The sequence below is a fragment of the Cavia porcellus genome, unplaced genomic scaffold (genome assembly GCF_034190915.1).
Source record: "Cavia porcellus strain 051 isolate PalLab524CR breed Dunkin Hartley unplaced genomic scaffold, mCavPor4.1 scaffold_2, whole genome shotgun sequence".
Taxonomy (NCBI): Eukaryota; Metazoa; Chordata; class Mammalia; order Rodentia; family Caviidae; genus Cavia; species Cavia porcellus.
In genome coordinates, this window is record NW_026947485.1 from 124,308,294 (window position 1) to 124,330,421 (window position 22,128).

At 33.7% G+C, this 22,128-nt stretch overlaps 1 protein-coding gene across 8 annotated transcripts in view; it reads right to left on the reverse strand.

The window, feature by feature from the left end:
- Positions 1–22,128, reverse strand: part of Tmem161b (transmembrane protein 161B) — a 70,183-nt gene that overhangs the window by 43,749 nt on the left and 4,306 nt on the right. For 5 of the 8 annotated variants that reach the window (XM_013143484.3, XM_003479463.5, XM_023561414.2 and 2 more), the window contains exon 2: positions 2,611–2,714. The exons of the other annotated variants lie outside the window; for them this stretch is intronic. In XM_013143484.3, coding sequence (XP_012998938.1) covers positions 2,611–2,714 — 104 coding nt within the window. The remainder of the gene's footprint in view (positions 1–2,610; positions 2,715–22,128) is intronic. 8 annotated transcript variants of the gene reach the window in all.

Sequence of the window (22,128 nt, forward strand, 5' to 3'; positions counted from 1 at the left end):
CTGTCTGAAGAAAGTCAGTGAAAAACTTTTTAGACACTGAGATTTTGAAGGTTATAATGCAAACCAATACATCTCCCCTCCTAGAGTATACAAATTCAAATGTGATGCCTAATTTTAAAAAATTATCAGTATAGTACTTTTTACAACTATATAGATGATATTAATGGAATTAAACCAGGTTAAGGCTTATACAGTAATTTTAAAAACAGGTGCAATGTACAACTGAGAAGAGCAATATCGATAGTATAATTCCTTTAAGCATGTTACGTACTCAAGTATGTCCTCAGTCTTGTCTTTTTCTTTAATTGCTCAGCTGGCTTAAAATAAAAAGTGTTACTTATAATCAATAGTATGCAACTGGGAAGGAATTTTAGATTTCTTTCAAAATTAAAAGAGTATTACTTCAAAACACATAGGATAAAAGAATAAAATCCATGATCTTACTCAACTGAGCTGGTAACACTCAGTAAACTAGCTTTCATGACTTTGAAGCTTTAGGGTTAACATTAAAAAACATAAAACTGAGGAAATAAAACTACAACAAAAGAAGCTGAACAGAATACTACAACTGGATATTCATAGAAACTTATTTGGCATTAAAGACAAATTAATACAAACAGTACCCAGTTATAGAAGCAAGATCATATAGAAAATCAACTCCTTATCTACATAAGAAGCTTGATAATTTCTATAAATATGACAACTTTTTAAAATTCTGGATACTGAATTTAATATATTTCCACATATAAAGAACTTTCTCATGATAATATCAAATCTCAGGTAGGCATTAGACTTCCATTACTTAGGCTAAATATTGAATGGTGAAAATCAAAGCAACACAACAAAAGCCTCTGCTACCCTTCAAATTATGTATGTATTCTTATGATACATTTTTGGCAATACACCAAAGCTTTTTATAATACAATACATCATTCCAATAGTAACAAAGACACTTTTTTATTTGAGTCATGGAGAATGAACTCAGGGCATCTGTACTGAGCTGCATTCCCACCCTTTTTTAAGTTTTTAACTCTAATATAGGGCTAAATTGCTGTGATGCTCAGTCTGGGATTGAATCTGTGACCCTCCTGTTTCAGCCTCATCCAGTGCTGGGATTACAGGTATGTGTCACCACTCCTGCCTAAGATTTCTGATCTTAAAGTTTTAGTGTTCTACTAGCAATTACAAGTTTTATAGAAGCAAATGGAAAGCAGAACAGGTAAAAACATGCAAATGCATACAGATTAGAACAAGACAAGATTGCTAACTCCTCTATAGCCAAAAGATACCTAGAAGGGCTACGAGTTACAGGATCATAAGCATAGACTTTAAAAATGTGCAAGTCTTAAAGAAAATAAGCTACCTTAATGTATTTAATATACTTTACAAATCTGGATTCCATCTACTTAGAATTAATTTGTTCAGTTGATACATTTCCATGATCTATGGAAAGTGTTTCTAATAAGCAAAATAAGTAAGTAAACAAGATTACACAGGGCATTTTAAGCCTACATAGTAAAACTCCAGTTCTATAAGATTGATTTTCACTTAAAAATTGGAGATAGAGACTTCTGACTTCACCAAAATTTTAGTCATTATTTTGCTAATAAAATACACAATTGGTAAACAGCTGTTCTTGCACACACTATATACACACGTGTATATTGTAGTATTCCAAAAAAATTTTAAAGCAGTCTAAATTTTTTATACTTCAACATTACTATAAAAAGTATAAAGCAAGAGAATATAAATAATTAAAAATGGAAAATAAATTCTTTGAAGAAAATTGAAGTTTTGAGGCTGGAATGCCCCTGAATTAAAGGATCATTCATATAGCTGTACATCAGCTCACAAGTAGGAAAATTATCTATTATTTTCTAGCTTCAAAAGGCCTAAAAAGAAAATGGACATATAAAACAATAACCAAATTTGGATATTTATTGGAAATGAATAATTGAAGTAGTCATGGTACCAAATTTATCACTTACCTTTCATAATTACACTGAATTGTGACATGCATTTTTGTGTGCAGAATTTTTTTTGTTTTTACCTAACTCTATTCCTTCTATTTAACTTCTTTGATTTTATTATTTTATTGTACATATTTTAACAGGGCAACTTGGGTCTTTGGTGGAAGGAATAGGAAGAATAGTGAGTTCACAATTGTTCCTACAACATAACTTTATCCCTTATTAAATAGTTTGACATTCTCTGCAATAAAACAAAGCACCCCTAACTCTCATAATACATTGAATTAAGTCATACTTTGAGTTCTTTTCCAAAAAATACACTTTGATTTCTAATTTTTCACCTTGTTGGCCAACTTTTTAAAGAGAATTACAAAAATATATGGTATTTTCAGTGGCCAGCCGCTCAGTAGAAGAAAGCACAGAGAGGTGGGATGGGAGAACTAAAATCTTATTCCCGGCTCTATCAGCTTCAGGCTACACAGATAAACAACTAATATGTTAAATAAAAAGAAATGAGAAAGGTTTTCTCATAACCTTTCTTTGTTAATTCTTTTAAAAATAGGAATTAGCACTTCTAAGAATTTAATCAACCTCATAAACTTGAGATCAGCCAGCCCCAATCAGCCTATCCTTGCCTTACCTGCCATTACAGAGTAGCCACCGAGCAAGAGAATAGTGAGGTATAATCTTCTGCATGACACTGGCCATCACCATGGTAACGACCAGCTGTATACCTATCACACCCTGTGTAAAAACACAAACAAATAAATTTAACAATGAATAAATCTGGATTTGGCAACACTGCTGGAAAACATTTTGCACATTTGAAATATTACATTTTAAGAAATCATGAGTTTCCTATTAAAGTGCATCATTACTCTGGCATTTAGGTATTGAAGACTGCATACTTAGTTTAAACTTAAAACACTAGCTTGGTAAGCTTTAAAAGTACAGAGAGGTGGGATGGGAGAACTGAAATCTTATTCCCAGCTCTACTAGCTTGAGGCTACACTGGGTTGTTTTTTTTCCCCAATTCTTGGCTGACAATGAACAATTAAAGAGCATTAATTGTATGAAATATAACTTCAAAACTGACCTAAATGTTAACAGAAAAGAAACTGAACTCAGGCTATTCTGATCTGCTTCCACGGGTTAGATGTCAACAATGTCCAGCAAAGCTTTTTGTTTTTTGTCAGTCCCATTATCCATTAGCTGTGTAACTTTTGTAAAGCTTTTGAAACATCCTGTATCTGGGGTTCCTCTTCAATTAGACAATTAATAAAATCAATCTACCTGATCAAAACGTAGCTAGGAACTGTGCTCAATACAGATAGGGCAAGTACATGTTAGTATTATTTATTATGATCATATTACTACTACTACTAAGAATGACTTTATCTTTTATGTCAAGAATAAAGAAAAGCCTTTCAAAATGTGGTATTAGTCTTCCAAAGGATGAAAGATTTTATGCCAAAAGAAGTCAAAAAAATCAGATCTCTGCATGAAAAAAAAAGAAGACTAAGTGTTAGAAAGAATTGGTATATCGTATCACAAGTGGATAATTTACGTACATACTACAGAGTTCTTACATATCAATTAGTTGACCTTTTCCTCAACTGCCTAGTTAAAAAAAGAAAAATATATAAACAATTCTCAAAAAAGAAGTTAAAATATTCTAAAACGTAACTTTTAATATCTCCTAGTCCTGTCTTTACTATGCTTTTATCTGTGGATATTTTATTTATTTATTATTTTTTACCAGGGATCAAACTCATAACCTCATGCTTGCCAGTCAGGTACTTGTGCCACTGAGCTATATCCTACCCCCATCTACAGATATTTTGCCTTAAACTGCATCAATTGGGTTAAGGTTTTGATCAATATGGTGCTATCTTACATCTAAGGAAAAGTTTTTCTTTCACATTTCAAATTTACTATATTATTTTCTCTGTAGCTTGTGATATAAGTTCTGTAATCTCCATAAGATGAATGTCATTAGAAAGAACTCTTTCAGGCAGAATAAGGCTGAGAAATATAGCACAATACAACAGAAATCTGGTCTATTTGTGATTATAGACTTAAAAAGCAAAAGGTAATTTTTTTAGTCAGTAAAAGTGTGGACGAAGTAAGTGTCAACCTGGTCTCAAAAGAAGTTGATATTCACAGAATTTTCAAAGTCATTTAGTGGAATCTCTCACAAACACACACACGCAAAACACATTTCTGCTTCTAACTAGTAAATAGCTACATCTAATAAATGTCAGAGCTATTACATTTCAGAAAGACTGATCTAGAAGATTTGACAGAATGTGATAAATTGGAGGTGGAACACATTCTGCCCAACTCTCTTCATCCTTCAAATCACTAATATAGTGAGATACTACTAACATATTCACTATTAAACATGTAAAATATGGTGAGGCAAAAACAAACTACAAAATTCAGGGAAGTGGAGTGACTAGAATTAAGAATATCAAGTAGGTGTATAATAATCCATACCAGAAACAGCAAAACTTTCAACTATGGTGGTACATTTGGCGCTCAGAAAACATATATTCAAGAAATACTGTTGAACTCACATACAGAGCAAATATGGAGGCAAAGGAAGAATTAAAGAGATTTGCCTCAAGAAAGGAAAATACCATACTACAGCTGGTATACATTCTTGATGCAATTAAGGCATGACTACAAAATGTTCACTGCAAAATTGTGACTGTATTCTGTTCTTTGATTTTACTATGCCACTTTTCTGTTTTCAAACAAAATGTATCATGTACAGGTACAAATTCCCTATGATGAATATGGTCATTATGTATATCTAAAATGTACCAATAAACTTAACTAAAAAAATAAAATACATATTTTACCAAAAGTTCACTTATATGTTGTGCCAAATAAGTATGTTATTATAAAGTAGAATTTTTTCAACTTTTAACAGAAATCAGTTAAGTCTTTCTTTGACTATATCCACTGTTAGGTAACTAAGTATGTGCTATTATAAGAAAATCTGTCACTTTTACCCTATATAGGGATTTTTGGAGAGGTAACTTTAAAATTCTGTGGAAAATATTTCACCATAGTTAATCCTCATCACACCCATATAGAGAAGACTCTCTGAATTAGATTTTTAATGCCACAGTTTGTCTGGAACATAATTCCAAAGATCAATCTTTCTAGAAAATTATCAGTTTAATACATTACTAATATTGAACTTAGATCAACTTTTAAGACATTAGTATTGGCAAACATTTGAAAGCTTCAGTGTACATGCCAAGAATTAATATATTAAAGTGTAAAGTATCTAATTAGTTAAGAGACACAATCATTTAAAATAAAAAATAAACCAATCTAAAGACCTGTTTACATTGCCCAAGCTAGCATGTACTCACGTGTTTACATAAAAGCAGACTCTGAAATGTTTAAAAAATCAAATTTGCTGAATAATTTTCAATTAAAGGACAATGCCTAAGTAAATTTAATCATAATTTCACAATGCAATGAGAAACTGTGAAAGTGTGCAGAGATGCAGTGAAGCTGCAAAGCCCATCATGGTTGAAGTCTCACACACACAACCATGAGTCATTGACTCAAGTGACCTTAATGGCCTTATTAACGCTTTGAAACAATAACTTGACCAAAAAGATGGCTTCTGTCTGGAATCACTGCCCTTAGGTTCTGATGTCTTGGTAACTACAAGTAAGGAAAGTCATTTCTGAAATAGCTCCTAAGCCCCTAAGAAAGGTGAAACCTTGGACTAACTTAGTTTTCCAACCTTTCTACATCTATTAACCTGAGGCCATGAAGAGCAAGAAAAAGGTTTTCACGTTTAGTGTCTAGAAGAATGATCATTTCAATTTCTGTCAGTAAGGCTGCCAAGTAGGTTTAAAAAAAATTCTTACCAATGAAAATTAAAACAATGCTCCAAGAAATAATATATACCAAAGAGCAATATTTTAGCTTGCTTGTCAATAAAGAAAACTTCAAAACTGAAATACAAACATACTTCAACTTTAAAATACCAACTTGGAATATTTTGTAAACCTCAGGGGAGCTGACATTTTTGTTGTGTTTCATTAAGCTATCTTTCCACTGAAACACAGCACACACAGTTTACCATAAGAAAGCATACTTGCATATAAACCTGAGACTCAGACTATCCCAAATGGTTTCGATTATTATCTCCCTGCATAAGTTAAAAGGAAAAAAAAACAGAGTATTACTTAGAGTCTTTCCTTTGTTTCTCAACTGTCTGTCTTCAGGTTTGAGAGAGATAACTAGATATGGCATAATTGACTTCTTAGACATGCTCAAATAATTTATATTCCAAACAAGATGTAAACTTAACTATTCAAGCAAATCCTCTCCAAACAATCTATAAATGAAGAAAACAAGATCCAAAATAATCAAATCATAGAATTGTACAGTATCTGAGACCTTGAACTTAATTTCCAACTAAAGCCTATTAAGTGAATTTAGTGAACATCCACTGTACAATAAACAAGAATCTCAAACCACTGAGAACTGGGAGAAAGCACAGTCTCTGCCCTCAATGATCAACCAGTCTAGTGCTCGAGCAATGAGAACATATTACAAAGTGATGGAAAATAAGAAGCCTGTGAGAATGCAGCAAAAAGAGACAAGTTACTGAGGGCAAAGGGCTGTTACAAGTCATCCTAGAAGTTAAAGCATGGGTAAAGATGTTGTGGATTCAGTTTGGTGAATCGTTAGTGCCATCAGCTTCACATGTAAAGAATGTAGGCCAAAGCCTGATACTGATGGGCAACACTACCAGGTTTAGAATGTAATAAAAGGCAACAGAAAACTCTTGAAAATCTATATAATCTAATAAGTAGTTAAGAAATCACTCTGGATACCATGTAAAGAATGAACGAGGACTAGCCCAGTAGTACAATGACAAATGTCTCAACTATAGGAATAGGACTTAAACTAAAGGTAGGAAGTAGACCGCAACTTCTCTTTTTTCAGTGACAAGAACTATGTACCAACCTTCCAAACAATCTTTCAAAGCAGTTCAGGGAACACAGTATGTAAATGGAGCACTTGGTTATAGTTCAATGACAATATGGTGTTATTATACAATTTATGATCTGAGATCAATGTATGAGGCAACAACAAATACATTAAGATAATATTTGAGCACAAAATAACATAGTAAGATAAATGTCATCAAAATTCAAAAATGCTATGAAACATTCATGGGGCTGATGAGATTTAAGCTACAAATTCAATTCACATGGATAGAGAAATAAATGGAGAAACCCAGGCTAAATGGCAGACATAAACAAGCAGAAAAGGCCTGGCTCAACCAAAGCAGGCTTTAGTAAGTGGCAAGGAACTCTGAGAAATAGAATGAAAACCAAGTTTAGATCACTGGTAATCTTTAAAACCAAGAGAAATAGCTTATATGCTAAATGAACTTGAAGGTCAACTGGAAAGACTTCTAAATAGGCAGAGGTGGGTGATGAAATAATGAAAGCAACACATAAAAAAATCAAACATAGTAATATACTAATTAAAGGGAAAAATATAAAAATCTAAGACAAAAATAAAAATAGCTGAGACTAAGAGAACAAGCAAAGATAAAGGGTACAAGAAAACCATCAAACTTTGAGCGAGACTGAACCTGACAGGTAACAACTACAGTATAAAACTGAAGAATGTCTTAAAGGTTATTTCAAGATGTTTTAGTTTGGGTGATTAGTTGAATACTACAGCCACTGACAGGAAAGTTGTAGACTGAAAGAAACTCGAAGAGGGCTGACAAGCCTCTGACAGGCTTCCCTTGGAGAGCTCGTTGGCTGTTGAACTTTACAGGACGCACAAAAAACATGGTGTGCTAGTGTAGTAAGATGATCATCTGCGTGGGACAGACAAGCGATAATCAGGTTTCTAAAGGTTTCATCACTTAATTTACAGCACAAAATAAACTACTAAGGAAATCAGATATTAAAGTTCAGTAAGTGTTTCACTCAACTACTGTCTTAATGATATACTAGAAGCCTAATTAAACCAAGTTGTTTGATGAACAGTGATATTCAGCAGAAAGCAGCAAATTCTACTGAAGAACACTGCATTCATTCAGTGCTAAAGCAGGATAAAAACATACTGTCCACAGATACTTCTGTAGAGTACAATACTCTCAACCTCAAGTAGTTCTGGATAAATACCTTCAATTCTGGATACTGATACTGTTTGTCCAGTTTCAACTAATAAAACTGCTCAAACTGATACAACCTCTCCTTGGATAAAACCTAACTAAAAATTACTATCTTTTAATATGTAAATACAGTTGATTTCATTATAATTTCATCTACAGCACGTCCTGGAACCCACAGATATCATGAATTCAAGGTGAAATAACATTTTTTCATCACGTGTTGACATTTATCAAACTTAAAGTTTGTCATCTCTTACTTTCATCTATAAATAAAGACTGGCAAACAGTACAGTAAAGGTGAGCGTCCAGTGTCATTGAAACATTCCAAGATAAGAGAGTGATTAAATATCTAAGAGAGGTCTGGAAAGGCTGGTGTACAGAGAGTGATATCTGAATTAGTCTGACAAAGTTAAAAACATATCCCACTGTCTGAATGGGAAAGGAAGAAAAGTTTAAGCAGATATATCTACTCGTATAAAGGGAAGAAATGATATGATCCAGAAACAACGAGATACTACACATGGCTAGACTTTGGTATGAGGTGCACATAATGGACTTTTCTGCAGGTAGGTGGACTCTAAGAAAAAACTAACCATATTAAACACATTTTGGAAGGATAATTCTGACACTACAGTGGAAGGAAAAACGAGGCTGGGAATGGGCTGGGTATGTGGCTTAGTGGCTGGTGCTAGATTCTTTAGCACTTTCCCTGTTCCCCTAAAAAACAAGAGGAGTGGTAAATAATAGGAAGGAACTTGGTTCGATATTCACTGAAATAGTCCATAAAATTATGAACCAAAGAGCAAGATGGCAAAATCAAAAATAATTGTTTTAAGAAAAAAAGGAATCAAGCATGAAAACAGTAATCATGCAACGAAAATTTCAGTAGATAAGGATAACTCAGGTGAATAGTATATATAGATAGGAGTCTGAAAATGGCGGCGAGCTAGGGGATCGAGCGAAGAATCTCTCCAGAGAATTCAAACTCAAAGCTAAAAAAAAAGACAGCATGGAGAGGACCAGACAAATCGATAGCGATTCTTATTAACCAAGACAGTACAGCTGGAGGATTTAAAGTCGTGCTGAGACCGGAGGCTGCAAATCCCGCGCCCTTAAATCAACGAACAGACTCGTGGACCCAGCACGAAAAGCTGAGTTGCTTTTGGGGACTGCGGAAACTGAGACCCAGATCGAGACTCCAGGTGGCAGCCAGTTCTGCACCGCTGCACCAGAGCAGATGTACAGAGCTCTGGCGTTTCGAATCTAAACGGTGCACAGAAATCTGACCGGTCAGCGCTGAGCCGCGAGGTGGGGAAAAGTGGACGGCTTGGTGTGCGGCGGTCCCGGAGTGGGGACTTGCACCGGACTCTGGTGAGTACAGAAAACCCCGCGGCTGCTGGGTTTGACCAGAGAACAGCTGGCCCGCCACCACGGGGAAATCAATAACACAGAATCTGGTGCAGACATATTAGCCTGGCGGCAGAAACCGCAGCTTGGTAACATCACCAGGTCCCCCTGTAGGGAGGGCTGGTGGAAGACATCTTGAGTCCTGGCAGAGTCTGTTGCTTGCTGGCTTCAGCTCCACACAGAGAACTTAGTGGGAGCCATCTTGGTTTTGGGCAGATCTGCTTTTCTAGAGCTCCTATCACAGAGAGGTTTGGAAGAGAACGGCTGGGACCTGGGCAGAATCCTGTGCCATTACCCAGCTGCTTCTGATTCAGGGAGAACTGGCAGGAGCTACTGGGGCTAGACCAGGCCTCTGCTTTGGGCCCAATGGGCGGATGCAGAATGGTCACAACTCAGTGACAACCAGAAAGTACAGCCTAATTTATGAACTAACTGACACAGAGGCTAGAGACTAGACTGTACCGCCCCTGCATCCCAGCCTACCCCAGATAACAGCAAATTGGGGAGGACAGCAAAAACTCAAGCCAGCACGCTTCTGAAAGGCCCTAAGCAATTCGGAGAGGGCCAGAGAACTCCAGGACAGTCTGAAAGAAACCAGAAACATGACAAGAGATAAAAATAAAAAAAAAAATCTCCAGCTGTTCAACAGGAGAAATTAAACCCAAGAGAACTAAACACTGAAGAGAACAAACACAGTAACCATCCAATGCTCGACACAGCATCAGCCGAAATTAAAAAGTATTTACATGATCTCATAGAGGAATTTAAAGATGTACTCCTGATCCAAGTGAGGCAAGATATAAAGAGATTAATTAAAGAAATGACAAGCCCCGCCCAAGAGAACACAGATGGAAGAACTGAGGAAATCAGAAAAGAAAGAGAAGCATCTGAAGAAGAATTTAAGCATAACTTAGAATACATGAAACAGATCCAAAGAGAATATCAGGAATCTAAAAACTCCATTGAATATTGGCAAAATGCCTTGACAGAAACTAAAGACAACCTTCTGAAACTTGAAGAGAGATTTAGGGCTTATGAACGTGAAAGAAAAAGCCTCTTAAAAATAACAAGGAACCAGAAAGAAGCAATTCTAAAACTGGAAGATGATAAAAAGATGCATAACCTAAGAATAAAGAATGTGAGTGAGGAAGCAGGAACATCCAAAAATGAAATACAAAAAATATTCACAGAGATATTAAAGCAAAATTTCCCACGTATAGCAAAAAGAAATGATATCCAGATAAAAGAAGCATACAGAACGCCAGCTACCTACAACCAAAACAGATCTACGCCTAGGCATATAATAATCGAGATCCCAGAAATCCACCAAAAAAACAGAATATTAAAAGCAGCCAGAGAAAAGATGCAGGTTACCTATAACGGGAAATCTATCAAAATAACAGCAGACTTATCAACACAAACTCTTAAGTCAAGAAGGGAGGGGGGAGAAATATTCCAAGTCCTGAAGGAAAAAAATATGCAACCTAAGTTCATATATCCGTCAAAACTCTCTCTAAAAATTAATGAAGAAATAAGATACTTTCAAGACAAGGAGGAACTGTGGGAGTTCGTGGCCACCAATCCAACCCTACAGAGAGCGCTGAAGGACATTACAGAGAAAGAGAGGAAGAGAAATCAGGATTACAGCTACAGTGGCAGAGAGGCCTCAATGTACGGGGCAGACCATGGAATGAGGGAATAAGGTGGACAAATTATAGCAGAAAAGTGGAGTAGCAGACATGAGGCAGAGACGGTAAGCTAGTCTTTGGTAGAGACAGCTCTGAAACTATATTTAAAAAAAAAAAAAAGCAGAGGTCATTGCTAATGGTGTATAACGATTTAAAAGACACAGTAGTCCTAGTGCCATATTTAGATTGAATTAAATTTGTTCTGGTCTGTCCACTCATATCAGATTTGAGGACACAGACCTCTAGAACCAAAAATAGCAGGTTATACCATGGTAACTGTCCTTATTTTCCTATTGACTTAAGCTGAAATCCTGTATTACTTACATTGTCTTACTATGACTGACCTTAATTGTATCTGAATCATAAGACTATTGGTTGGCCTTGACTGATCCTATTTGAAATCGGTATGCATGTTAGAATCAACCCTAAAAGTAGAGGAAACTACTCTGAGCATGACAGGATGTAAAGGATATCCATACTGGTATGAATCAGTAACAGCTCTCAAATATTACAATGCAGTCAAAGATAAGTTTTTATAAAAATAGGTGATAGTATATTTAACTATAATAAGCCAGTGTTGTCGACAAATCTATTGAAAATAACAAGAGAAAACATAGTAGCTACGGAAGATCATTTATATTATAGTTTTATAAGTCTTATCCATTGCATGTTTATCTAGGAAATTGTTTCGCTGTCTTGTTATGACTTGGTTTTCCCTATAATACAGAGAGGATAGGAACAAATACTCTGAGGAAGAGACCTGAAAAACCCGAAGCTTATTTTGTAGCATTATAATATAAATTCTAGCAATCTATTGCTTGCTGATTAAAATGACCCTGGACTGGTTTCTTCAGCTCAACTTCAGCATATGCAGAGATGGGGACGGCTATCACAAAGAGAATGAGTGATGCGATGGTAGTTGGAAATGTCTTCCCTAATCTGGAACTTGAGGACCTAAAAAGACTCCATCATCCTGTAATGATTTGATTTGTTCTATAATATGCAATAAGTATAGAAAGTGGGTGAAGTTAGGGACAAATATTTGTAAGAAGCTAGAGACAGTTAGATAAGGTAGATCTCCAGTGGACTTGCTTTGAAATCTGTATTTCTTTAAATTGTTTTTTATTTTTTTTTAAATGTTCTGTTCTGTTTTGATATGGTTAACCTTATCCTCTTAGAGATGTAAAACAAATAGGTGGGACTGATAATCATATTACGGAGCTTTTGTTCGGCCATAAAGCAGAATGGTTTGTAGGGTCACTTTTTTGAATGTCATTCTAAATACTTTAATTCTATAACCTGAACAGCCATTTCGAAGAAGACAATTTGTAACTCATCAACTGGCAATTTCTTACCTTTTGTTTGTCTGTAATTTAGTATTATTTCTACCCTTTTTTTTTTAATCTCCATGTATTTTTTTTTTCGTTTCCTTTTCTTTAAATAAATAAAAAAAATAGTATATATAGATAAAATAGAAATAATGAACATAATTGTTTCTTAGAGAAACTAAGCAATAAGAGAAGAATCTGACAGTTTCTGGAATGTGTGCTGTATGCATGTGTGTGTGTATGAACTATATATCCTTAAAGCAAAAGAGATAGAATCAATTTTATCACTTGAGGATTAGGAAGGGATAAAACTAAAAGCATTTCAGCATCTAGTCTACTAAAGGGAAGCACAAATGGATATGGAAATATACTAAATTTGAAAACTGAGATCTTCATAGACTAACGTGAACTTTGCCAGAATAGTGGGAAAACCTGGTCAAGACTCCAGTTTTCTGGTAAATATAGTTATTCTAGAAATCTCATTAAGAATTAGTCAAAGTTCTAAGACCATCTATTGAGAAGGAGAATGAGCAAAGGAATTAAGCTAAAAATAGAGGGGAGGGCAACTGAAAGTTGGAATTTTGACAAAAAAGGAACATAGGAATTACACGATAAATAACTACAAGTCTTCATAGTTTAACATCATAGGCACAACACGAGAGAAACGAATACTCTGGAGTGAGGACTTCATAAAAGCAACAGGGAAAGGAAAATCCAAGATAATTAAGCAGCTAGTGAAAAATGTGAAAGAAAGCACAAAAGTGGGCAAAGTTTGAGAGCTGCTTTTAAGTGACACCAATGTCAGGATCTTTGAAGGCAGAGAAAAAAATGTCTATCTCAAACAAAGGTTAGGATTAACAATGTAATCAACATTACTGAAAGGAAATCTAGAAATCTGAGGGAAAAGGTGTGATGAGTTCACACATGCAGATGATTACAGACCCATGCTGAGTATTTTAGATGGCTATTTCAATAGATATTTTAATAGAATTGAGAAATATTTCATTTTTATCAAATGAAAAAACATTCACAGGATTTACTATAATGCCAATGCCAGTGCCAGTGTTGGTAAAAGCAGCATAAAACCATCATCAGAGATAATAAGTCTTTCCCATAGCTATCTCTAGTATCCTAAGGTTGAATACACGAGCCTTCCTGGCGTTTGTTTTGTTTTGTAACATATGTTCAGTGGTATGCAGTAGACTCAATGGAAAAAAATTTGAAAAGAGACCTATGTTAATTACGAAATGATAATTACAGAGGGACTTGAGAGAAAACCTAAAGAATCAGAATAAAGAAATCCCTTTATATTTAAAATAGATCCATTGATGGATCATAGGGAATTATTGGTTATGTAACTGTCTTGACCTACAAAATAGCAATTTCATACAGGTCAACTTAACACTAAATAATTATACATAAAATATCAAAAACTATGATCTGAGCTAAAGCAGATGGATTTTCAAAGTTGACTATCTATAGAGAATTGGTTTGCCAATGCCCATGTTTCATAGAAAAAAATATATTTTTAATTTCTTTAAAGTAAAAAGAACAAGCATAAAATCTGTTGTTTTCTAATTCAGATAAAAAAAAACAGGGGGAGGATAAGAAAGTATATTTTAACCTAAGGCTGAAAAAGCAGAAATCCTTAATAAAATGGATACACATTCTAAGTTTCTAAGATATAGTAGAATGAATCTGACACAGCTGTATTAAAAAATGATAGCTCTGGACTTTCTGGTGAAGATAATATAAAGTCATTAATCAGAATGTGATTAAATTTAAAAATAAGAGAAAACATTTTTCTCAATATAAGTTGATAAGGTAAATAGAAAACTAACAATAAATACTAGCACAAGAATAGATAATTTTTTCACAAGAACAGAGGTCATTTTAATATAATTCATAAGCCATTTTAACATGTTGAAATAGTTGTTTATTTTAACAAATAATGTGCAACAGTTACAGTGGATTGAGTAAATTATACAGTATCTCATATAAAGCAAGAGCATAGTCATTAAAATGTTAGGGAAGAATGAAATATTTTAAAAGATGCTAACAAGTCACTTCATCTCTAGCCAACACATGCATAAATGTTTCATTATAATCCTGGCAAATAACAAATGAAAGGTTCAATGGAAGAAGGCATTCTAAATTCTGTCACTCTCTCTCAGAATTGTTTTCTGACACAGTAGAAATTATTCCTACAAGTTTACATTCAAAGAAGATATTAGAAAACAAAAACAAAACAAAGCAAAGATGCTATTGCCAAAAGCAATAAATTAAAACATTTATAAATCATCTTGTTCATAGCAACTTCTTCACAGCCTTCAACACTCACCTCCTCTAGAAGACCTTCCTTGACTTTCCAGATTCCACTAAGACATGTAAGCCTACCTTCAAACTAGCTGTTTCCTGCTCAACCCTGACCACTAATTTATAGCTCTTGCCCCCAGCAGAACTGCATTTATCTCCTCTCTTCAACTCTACCTATACTCCCAGGACAGTGCCTCACAAGGCAGGTTTTCAGTATAAGTTGAATAAATATTTATTTTTTTTCATGAAATAAAGAATAAAGCATAAGTTTTCCACTTGTTTTTCATTACATTCAGGAATGTATTATAGTATGTCAAGTACGGCACTTTGGAATAAAGAAAATCATTCACTAAAGAGCAAAAGACAATATTTTGTGCTTTCCACATATCACAGTTTAGTGCAATAGCTATTTACTTTACAAATACTTTCTTTTATGCAAACTAGAAATTACCACATTGGTTAAGTATGCTAATAAAGCTTCATTAAATAAATTTAAAATAAACACTTCAAAAACATTGAATTTAAGATCATGTACAAAAGCAAACAAAATTCACCATGCACCCTAATGTCAACTGTTTGGTACATCCATTTAAAATATTTTAATTCACTAAATAATTTAAACCTACTAGGATCTAAGTGGTTCTATCACCAACTAGGTACACAGCAATTTGAAAAGCACTCTCTGGGACACATGCCTTATTGAAAAATGGTAAGATTGGCAAATGATCTCTAAAATCCCAAGCCTATGTTTTACCTGTGACTGAAATAATGTCAACTAAATACACAATGAATTATTGGCATTCACTGGTTAACATTTCAAAACCACCATCGAAGTCTGTAGTAAGTAGTTATTGATGGTGGTAATGAATAATAACCTCTTCCTTATACAAATTAATTGAGCTAATATTTAATAGATCTGAAAGGGATCCAGGGTTTCCGGCCCTTTCACCTCAATTAGTGGTCTGTGGTAATCCTTCTTTGGAAAGACTTATGAATGTCAACAGTCCTACAATTTTGTTTTTGTTTTAAAAATAAATAAAAGTCTACCTCAAATACTTAGGTCAATTCTTTTCTATTTTTGTACTTTTCCATTTTTTGTAGTCGTTGAGACTGAGGCTTTCATACTGACCTACTCCCAACCCTTTTATTCTGAGATAAGGTTTCACTAGATTTATCTAAATTGCTAAATTTCCAGCACTGGTCTCAAACTTGTGATCTTTCTCCCTTTGCCAACCAGAGTACTAGGATTACAAGCATGAATCACTATGCCTAGCTCGGTAAATTCTTTTTAAATGATTTATGACCTGAAAATTTTCTTTTTAGTAGGTATGAAGAACTATGAAGACCATAAACACTTCTGATATGGGGAACTCCACAAAAATTAAGAATAAACACTCAACAAACAGATGGTAGTTTTAAATCAAATAAGAAAATAGTATTAATCTTAAAAACTAAAGTCTTAAAGTTAAGGCACACACTATGCAAAGCTTTCATATGTGTCCCTACTGACTCGAAAGCATACATTACTAATTATTTCTAGTTGTAAATGCCCAGACTCTTTTCTACATTTTTCTGTCCTGTAACACGTAATAAAAAAATAAAGATATATGCAATATGAAACATCTGATCTACCTATCCAAAAGTGTCTAGAAATAAATAATACAGCAGTTTCACTGTCCAGTTTTCATTTGACAGAGGAAAAGAGGGGTTAAGAAACATCAATTTAAGCAGAACTCTAATAATGAATTTACTAACAAAAGCAAGATTTTTGAGAAAAAAAGAAGCCCTAATTTATCTTTTCAGTCAAGGCTAAATGGAGAAAAACATGGTTCTCTTTATGGGACACTTAAACATACATTCTTACAAATCATAATAATTTAAACTATTTTGTAGTCATAATTACCATAGAAAGTGATCAAAATCTTCATTCAAGTTAGTGAAGCTTTAGCTTTGGTGGAACAAAATCTCCTAGTATAACTTTTGCTGCAGAAATGTAACACAGGAAACAAATGACATTGGTTTTTATAAGTACATCATCACACTAGGGCAAACAGTAGCAATCACCAGGTAAAAGATAACAAAAATCAGCTGAGCATAGTGTAAAGGGCAGGGACAGATAACTGGATAAGAAGCAAGCAATTCAGATTAATATTTCTGAAGGTTGCTAGCTATTTCTCACAAAATTAAATGTCTAAAGATTATTTAAAAACTATAAACAGGGCTAGCTAGGAGTGTGCCTCAATGGTAGAATGCCTAGAAAGAACAAGGCCCTAAGTTCAATTCCCAGCATTCAAAAAATAAAATAAATTAAAAAAATACAACTTGCCGTAGCTTTATAATGTCAAGCACTCATGGCATTGACTTTGGAAGTCTATAATTACTATATATATTTATAAAAGAGTGGATCAGCTTGCTGAAGTTTCTCTTTTATGCATCAATTCTACCAGTAGATAAGTGCCCACTTATCATTCTAGTGACTCTATTAATCTCTTCTCTTCATAATCCAACTCTCTACCTCCAAAAATAGCAAAGACTCCATCATTATAATCTAGGTCCTCTATTTTCTCTCTAAAAGAGCTCTATGACAAATAAGAAAATAAACTATGACTGTGAAGAAGTAATGTGGGAAGATGGTAGCATGATCTCTGAAAATCCTAACAATAAATACCTTTAAAGGGCTTGCATCTGCTGATATATGAGAAGGAAGGCAAAATACTTGGCAAAACTACATTTTTCTTTATAACTCAGAAGGAAACATTCTAATGCAAGAAACAGGTAGTCCAAATAGAAGGAAAGGAAGAAGGTAATCACACACTGCATGCTTTCACTGACTGACAGATACCAATTCACTCAACTCTTTATCCCCAGTTTCCGTAATAGCTTTATACCCCTACAAGTCTATTCCCAGACCTAAATGAAATAAATATTGTGGTATGAAGGAATACCTTAACTGGATTCATTTAAGGTAGAAGAAATATGAATCTTTATTGATGATTCATTGCAGCAATGGCACATGTGTCTGAGTTAGAAATGTCAATCATTATGGTATGCCTAATACACTAATAAGCTATGCCAATAATGATTACTTTTTCTAATTGTAGAGGGTTATTATGAGGTTTTAAGTAGATTTGGGGAAGATTTTCTAGGACTATCATCATTAATTATATTTCTGTAAGAAATTTCAAACACTTGATTGAACTTTTGAAATTCAATCCTTTCATACATTTATAAACATTAAACAAGGTTTTAAAAAGCAAATAGGAACTCAGCTATAAAGAATGATCATATTAAGATATTTACTAATAAATGGGCGTAACCGTATAGTCTCCCTAGTGTAAGAAATAATAAGACTACATAAGAGTTTATGGTAATCATGATTCCCCATTACATTGTTTTGAAACCTTATAATGATCGCATTGACTAGTTGCAATGGGTTTGTCCTTGTTTGTTTGATTTTATTAACTGTGATGATATGAACAGCTAATTTGAGGGAAACAAGTGATTTTAATAGCCAGTACTTGTATAATACCATTTTACTCTGAAGTCCTACCGTGCTTTTGCTCTTCTGTTTCCATTGGCTCTATCATGTTGTACTTTATTGGATTGTATTATGTGTGAAAGTATAAATAAATTTTCTATGGAAAATGAGATAAGATAGTAACCATTGTTTGTTTTCTATTATTTGGTTTTGAATGCCCTGTAATACTCTCCATTCTCTTGAATGTTTTTATACTATCTTGTTATGTTTAATACTATTGTATATGAAGTTATATTCAACTATTTCAAAGAAAGAGACATTGTGGTAGTTCTTGTTAATTATGGGTTGTCTTCTAGTGAAATTCTGTGTTGCTTACATTGTTCTGTTCTGATCCGCTCTGTTATGTCCTGTTTTGTCTTAATCTCTTTAAAATAAAGTAAATAGGATTTTATAAGGATTTACATAGATTAAAATAGTCTAAAACAATATCTGATAAATATTAACTGCTAAATAAATGTAGCCACTGTAATTGAGAAGTAAAATTCGATTTCTTATCCCACCTATGGTACTTTTACTTACCTTTAAAAATCCTATCAGCCCCATGTGAAATCTTCCTTGAATTTCACAAATCGAACATTTTTTTTTTGTGCCTGCAATGTATGTTCAACTAAATATACACTAATTTCATATACTCAGAAGCACATGATTTGAAGTCAAACTATAAAGGTCACCTGGTTCTAACTTCCACTGCTCTCAATGCCTTGTATTTATTTTATGATATCTGCAAAGTCATTTTTAGAAATATCCATATATAAATGGATTAATGTTTCATATCTTGATTAAGTATTTTTAAAAAACACTATAATCATATATTCTCAATCTTAAAAAAAAAGACTGAAAATCTAAATAGCAAGTAGCAAAAAGTAGAAACTGTTTCATTTTTCTAAATCTTACAGTTCAGAACCAAAATGGGAAAGATATTTAATCTACTTTAATGGAGAATTACTATGTCTGTTTCACGTTAAGTAAAAGATATACAGGTAAAATTATAAAGTTTTCAATGAGGGAGGTGTATACTCTAAGAACTGTAATAATGCAAAAGAATAAAAGTAAGTTCCATATCTTGAACCTAACAAGTAATTATGGCAAAGCTGCAAGTTAACATACAAAAGTCCATCACTTTCCTATATATCAGCAATGAACAAGAAGGATTTGAAGCTAAAAACATACCACTTATATCCAAAAATGACATATTCACTATTTCAAAATGAAATGTTCAAAATATTAAATACTTAGATATAAATCTAAGAAAATATGTACATCTGTATGAGAAAAACTATGAAACTCTGATGATCAAACTCAAAGAATGAAATAAATGAGTAACTATTCCATTTTCATGGATAGGTCTACTCAATACTGTCACATTGTCCGACCTCTCAACTTGATATACATATTCAATCCAATCCCACCCAAAGTCCTGAGAAGTGATTTTGTAAATGTCAAAATAACTGACTTCAGAATTTTAAGGAGTGCAAAAGACCCTAGAATAGACAATACTGAAAAAGCAAATCTTACAGGATTGACATTAACCAAACTCAACTACAAAGATCCAGTAATCAAGATAGTGTGGTATTGATGAAACAGATGAATAGAACAATGCCAGAAATGGACCACACATATATATAATCAACTGAACTTTGACAAAGAAGCAAAGGTAATACAATGCCTAAAGGATCATCTTTCCAACATAAAAGGCTGAGAAAATTAGACGTTCACATACAAAAACAAAATTGCATTAACACATATAACTCAAACTCCAGAAAACCAAGTCAAATAAACAACAGAGTTCAATGTAAAATCCAAAACTATAAGTCCTAGAAGATAACATAAAATAATGAATGCTACCTTATAAATTCAGTCAATAAGCCAGACTTGATTACACTAGAAAGTTCTGCTCTGTATAAAAAATATCAAAAAAATGAACAGAAAAGGGGGAAAAATTGCCAAAGACACATCTGTCAAGACTGTATTCTCAAATATAACAACTAGTAAAGCCTAACAACAACAACAACAAAAAAAAAAAAAAAAAAACCCTGATTTTTAAAAAACGGGCCAAAGACTTTAAAGTGTATCTTATCAGATATACAGATGGAAAAGCAGCACTTGAAAAGATGCTCCATATAATGTCATTAGGGAAATAAAGGCCAAAACAATGAGATACCAGATACTACTACATTCCTGTTAGAATGACCGAAATCAACTTTGACAATACCAAAAGCTGAGAAGAATGTGGACCACTGAAACTCACGCCATGCTGGTGATAAGACAAAACAGCACGCTCACTTCAGAAGACAGTTTGGCAGGTTCTTATAAAACTACACATAGGCTTACAATAAAATCCAGCAACCATTCTCAATACCCAAAAGAGCTGGTAACTATGTCCACATAAAAACTTGTACATGCCTGCTTATATTGTAGTACCTGAGACCAACAAATCTTTTCACTAGATGAGCGGCTAAACTAATATATACAAAAAAAATGGAGCATTATTCAGTCTGATAAGGAAAGAAGCTATCACACAGGGTCTGTGCTAAAACTCTTGTTTAGCATGTACAAGGCCTTAGATGATATCCGACATTACAAGGAAAAATAAAAAGGAAAGAAATGAGCTACCAAGTCATGAAAAGACACGGAGAAACCACAGATGTGTATTACTAAGAAAAAACATCAATCTCAAAAGACTACATACTATCTAATTACAATTATATGACATTCTAGAAAAAGCAAACCCATGGAAACAGATCAGAAGTTGGGAAAAGGCAGATGGAATAGCTGGAGCATAGAATACGTCTAGACCAGTGAAAATGCTCAGGTTGATACATGGCATTATACCTTGTCTAAATCTCAGAATATTAAATATTGAAAATGAACCCTCATCCAGCACTGTGGGAAGCTGAGGCAGTAAGATTAAAAGACCAGTCTCCATAGCTGTGGGACTAGAGAGACCTTGCCTCAAAATAAAAATAAATTTAAAAGGTTAGGGATATACGTCAATATGAAGACTCACTAGGTTCAATTCTTAGTACAGTAAGAAAAGATGGAACCCTAAAATAAACTTCGAGCTTTGGGTGATGTGTCAATGTGAGTACATTAACTATCACAATGCACTCTCTGGTAAGGAATGGTGATAATGAGAAAAGCTATGTATGTGTGGGGACAGTGGAGAATACAGAAAATCAAATCTATCAATTTTCCTCTTAATTATCCTATGCCCCTAAAACTGCTCTTAAAAAAGTAAAGCTTTTTAGAAACTTAAAAACAGCATACAAATAAAATCTATTACAAAATTTCTAATCATTATTGTAGGTATTTTTTTTAAAGACACATTTCTATAATCTTTCTATTCACTGTTTGGAAGGTTCACAGAACTCATTACAAGACATGTACAAGGAATATAGGTTTATGACTGCTTTTTAAATATACTGTAATAATTTTTTAAGATGCAGTTAACAACTGTGTATTCGTAGGTACTAGACACATACATACGAATTCAAATGTCACCTCTTCACTGAAGCTTTCCCTAAATATTCAAACTAATATCCCCATTACCATCATTTCCTATTCCCTTATTCTAATTTATCTTTGTTGCATTTACCATGACTGACACAATACTTACCTATTTTATCATAAGACTATCATTGGCTTCTTCCAATGAAACATAAGCTCCATTCAGGGCAAGGAGTACCACAGAACATTCTTTATA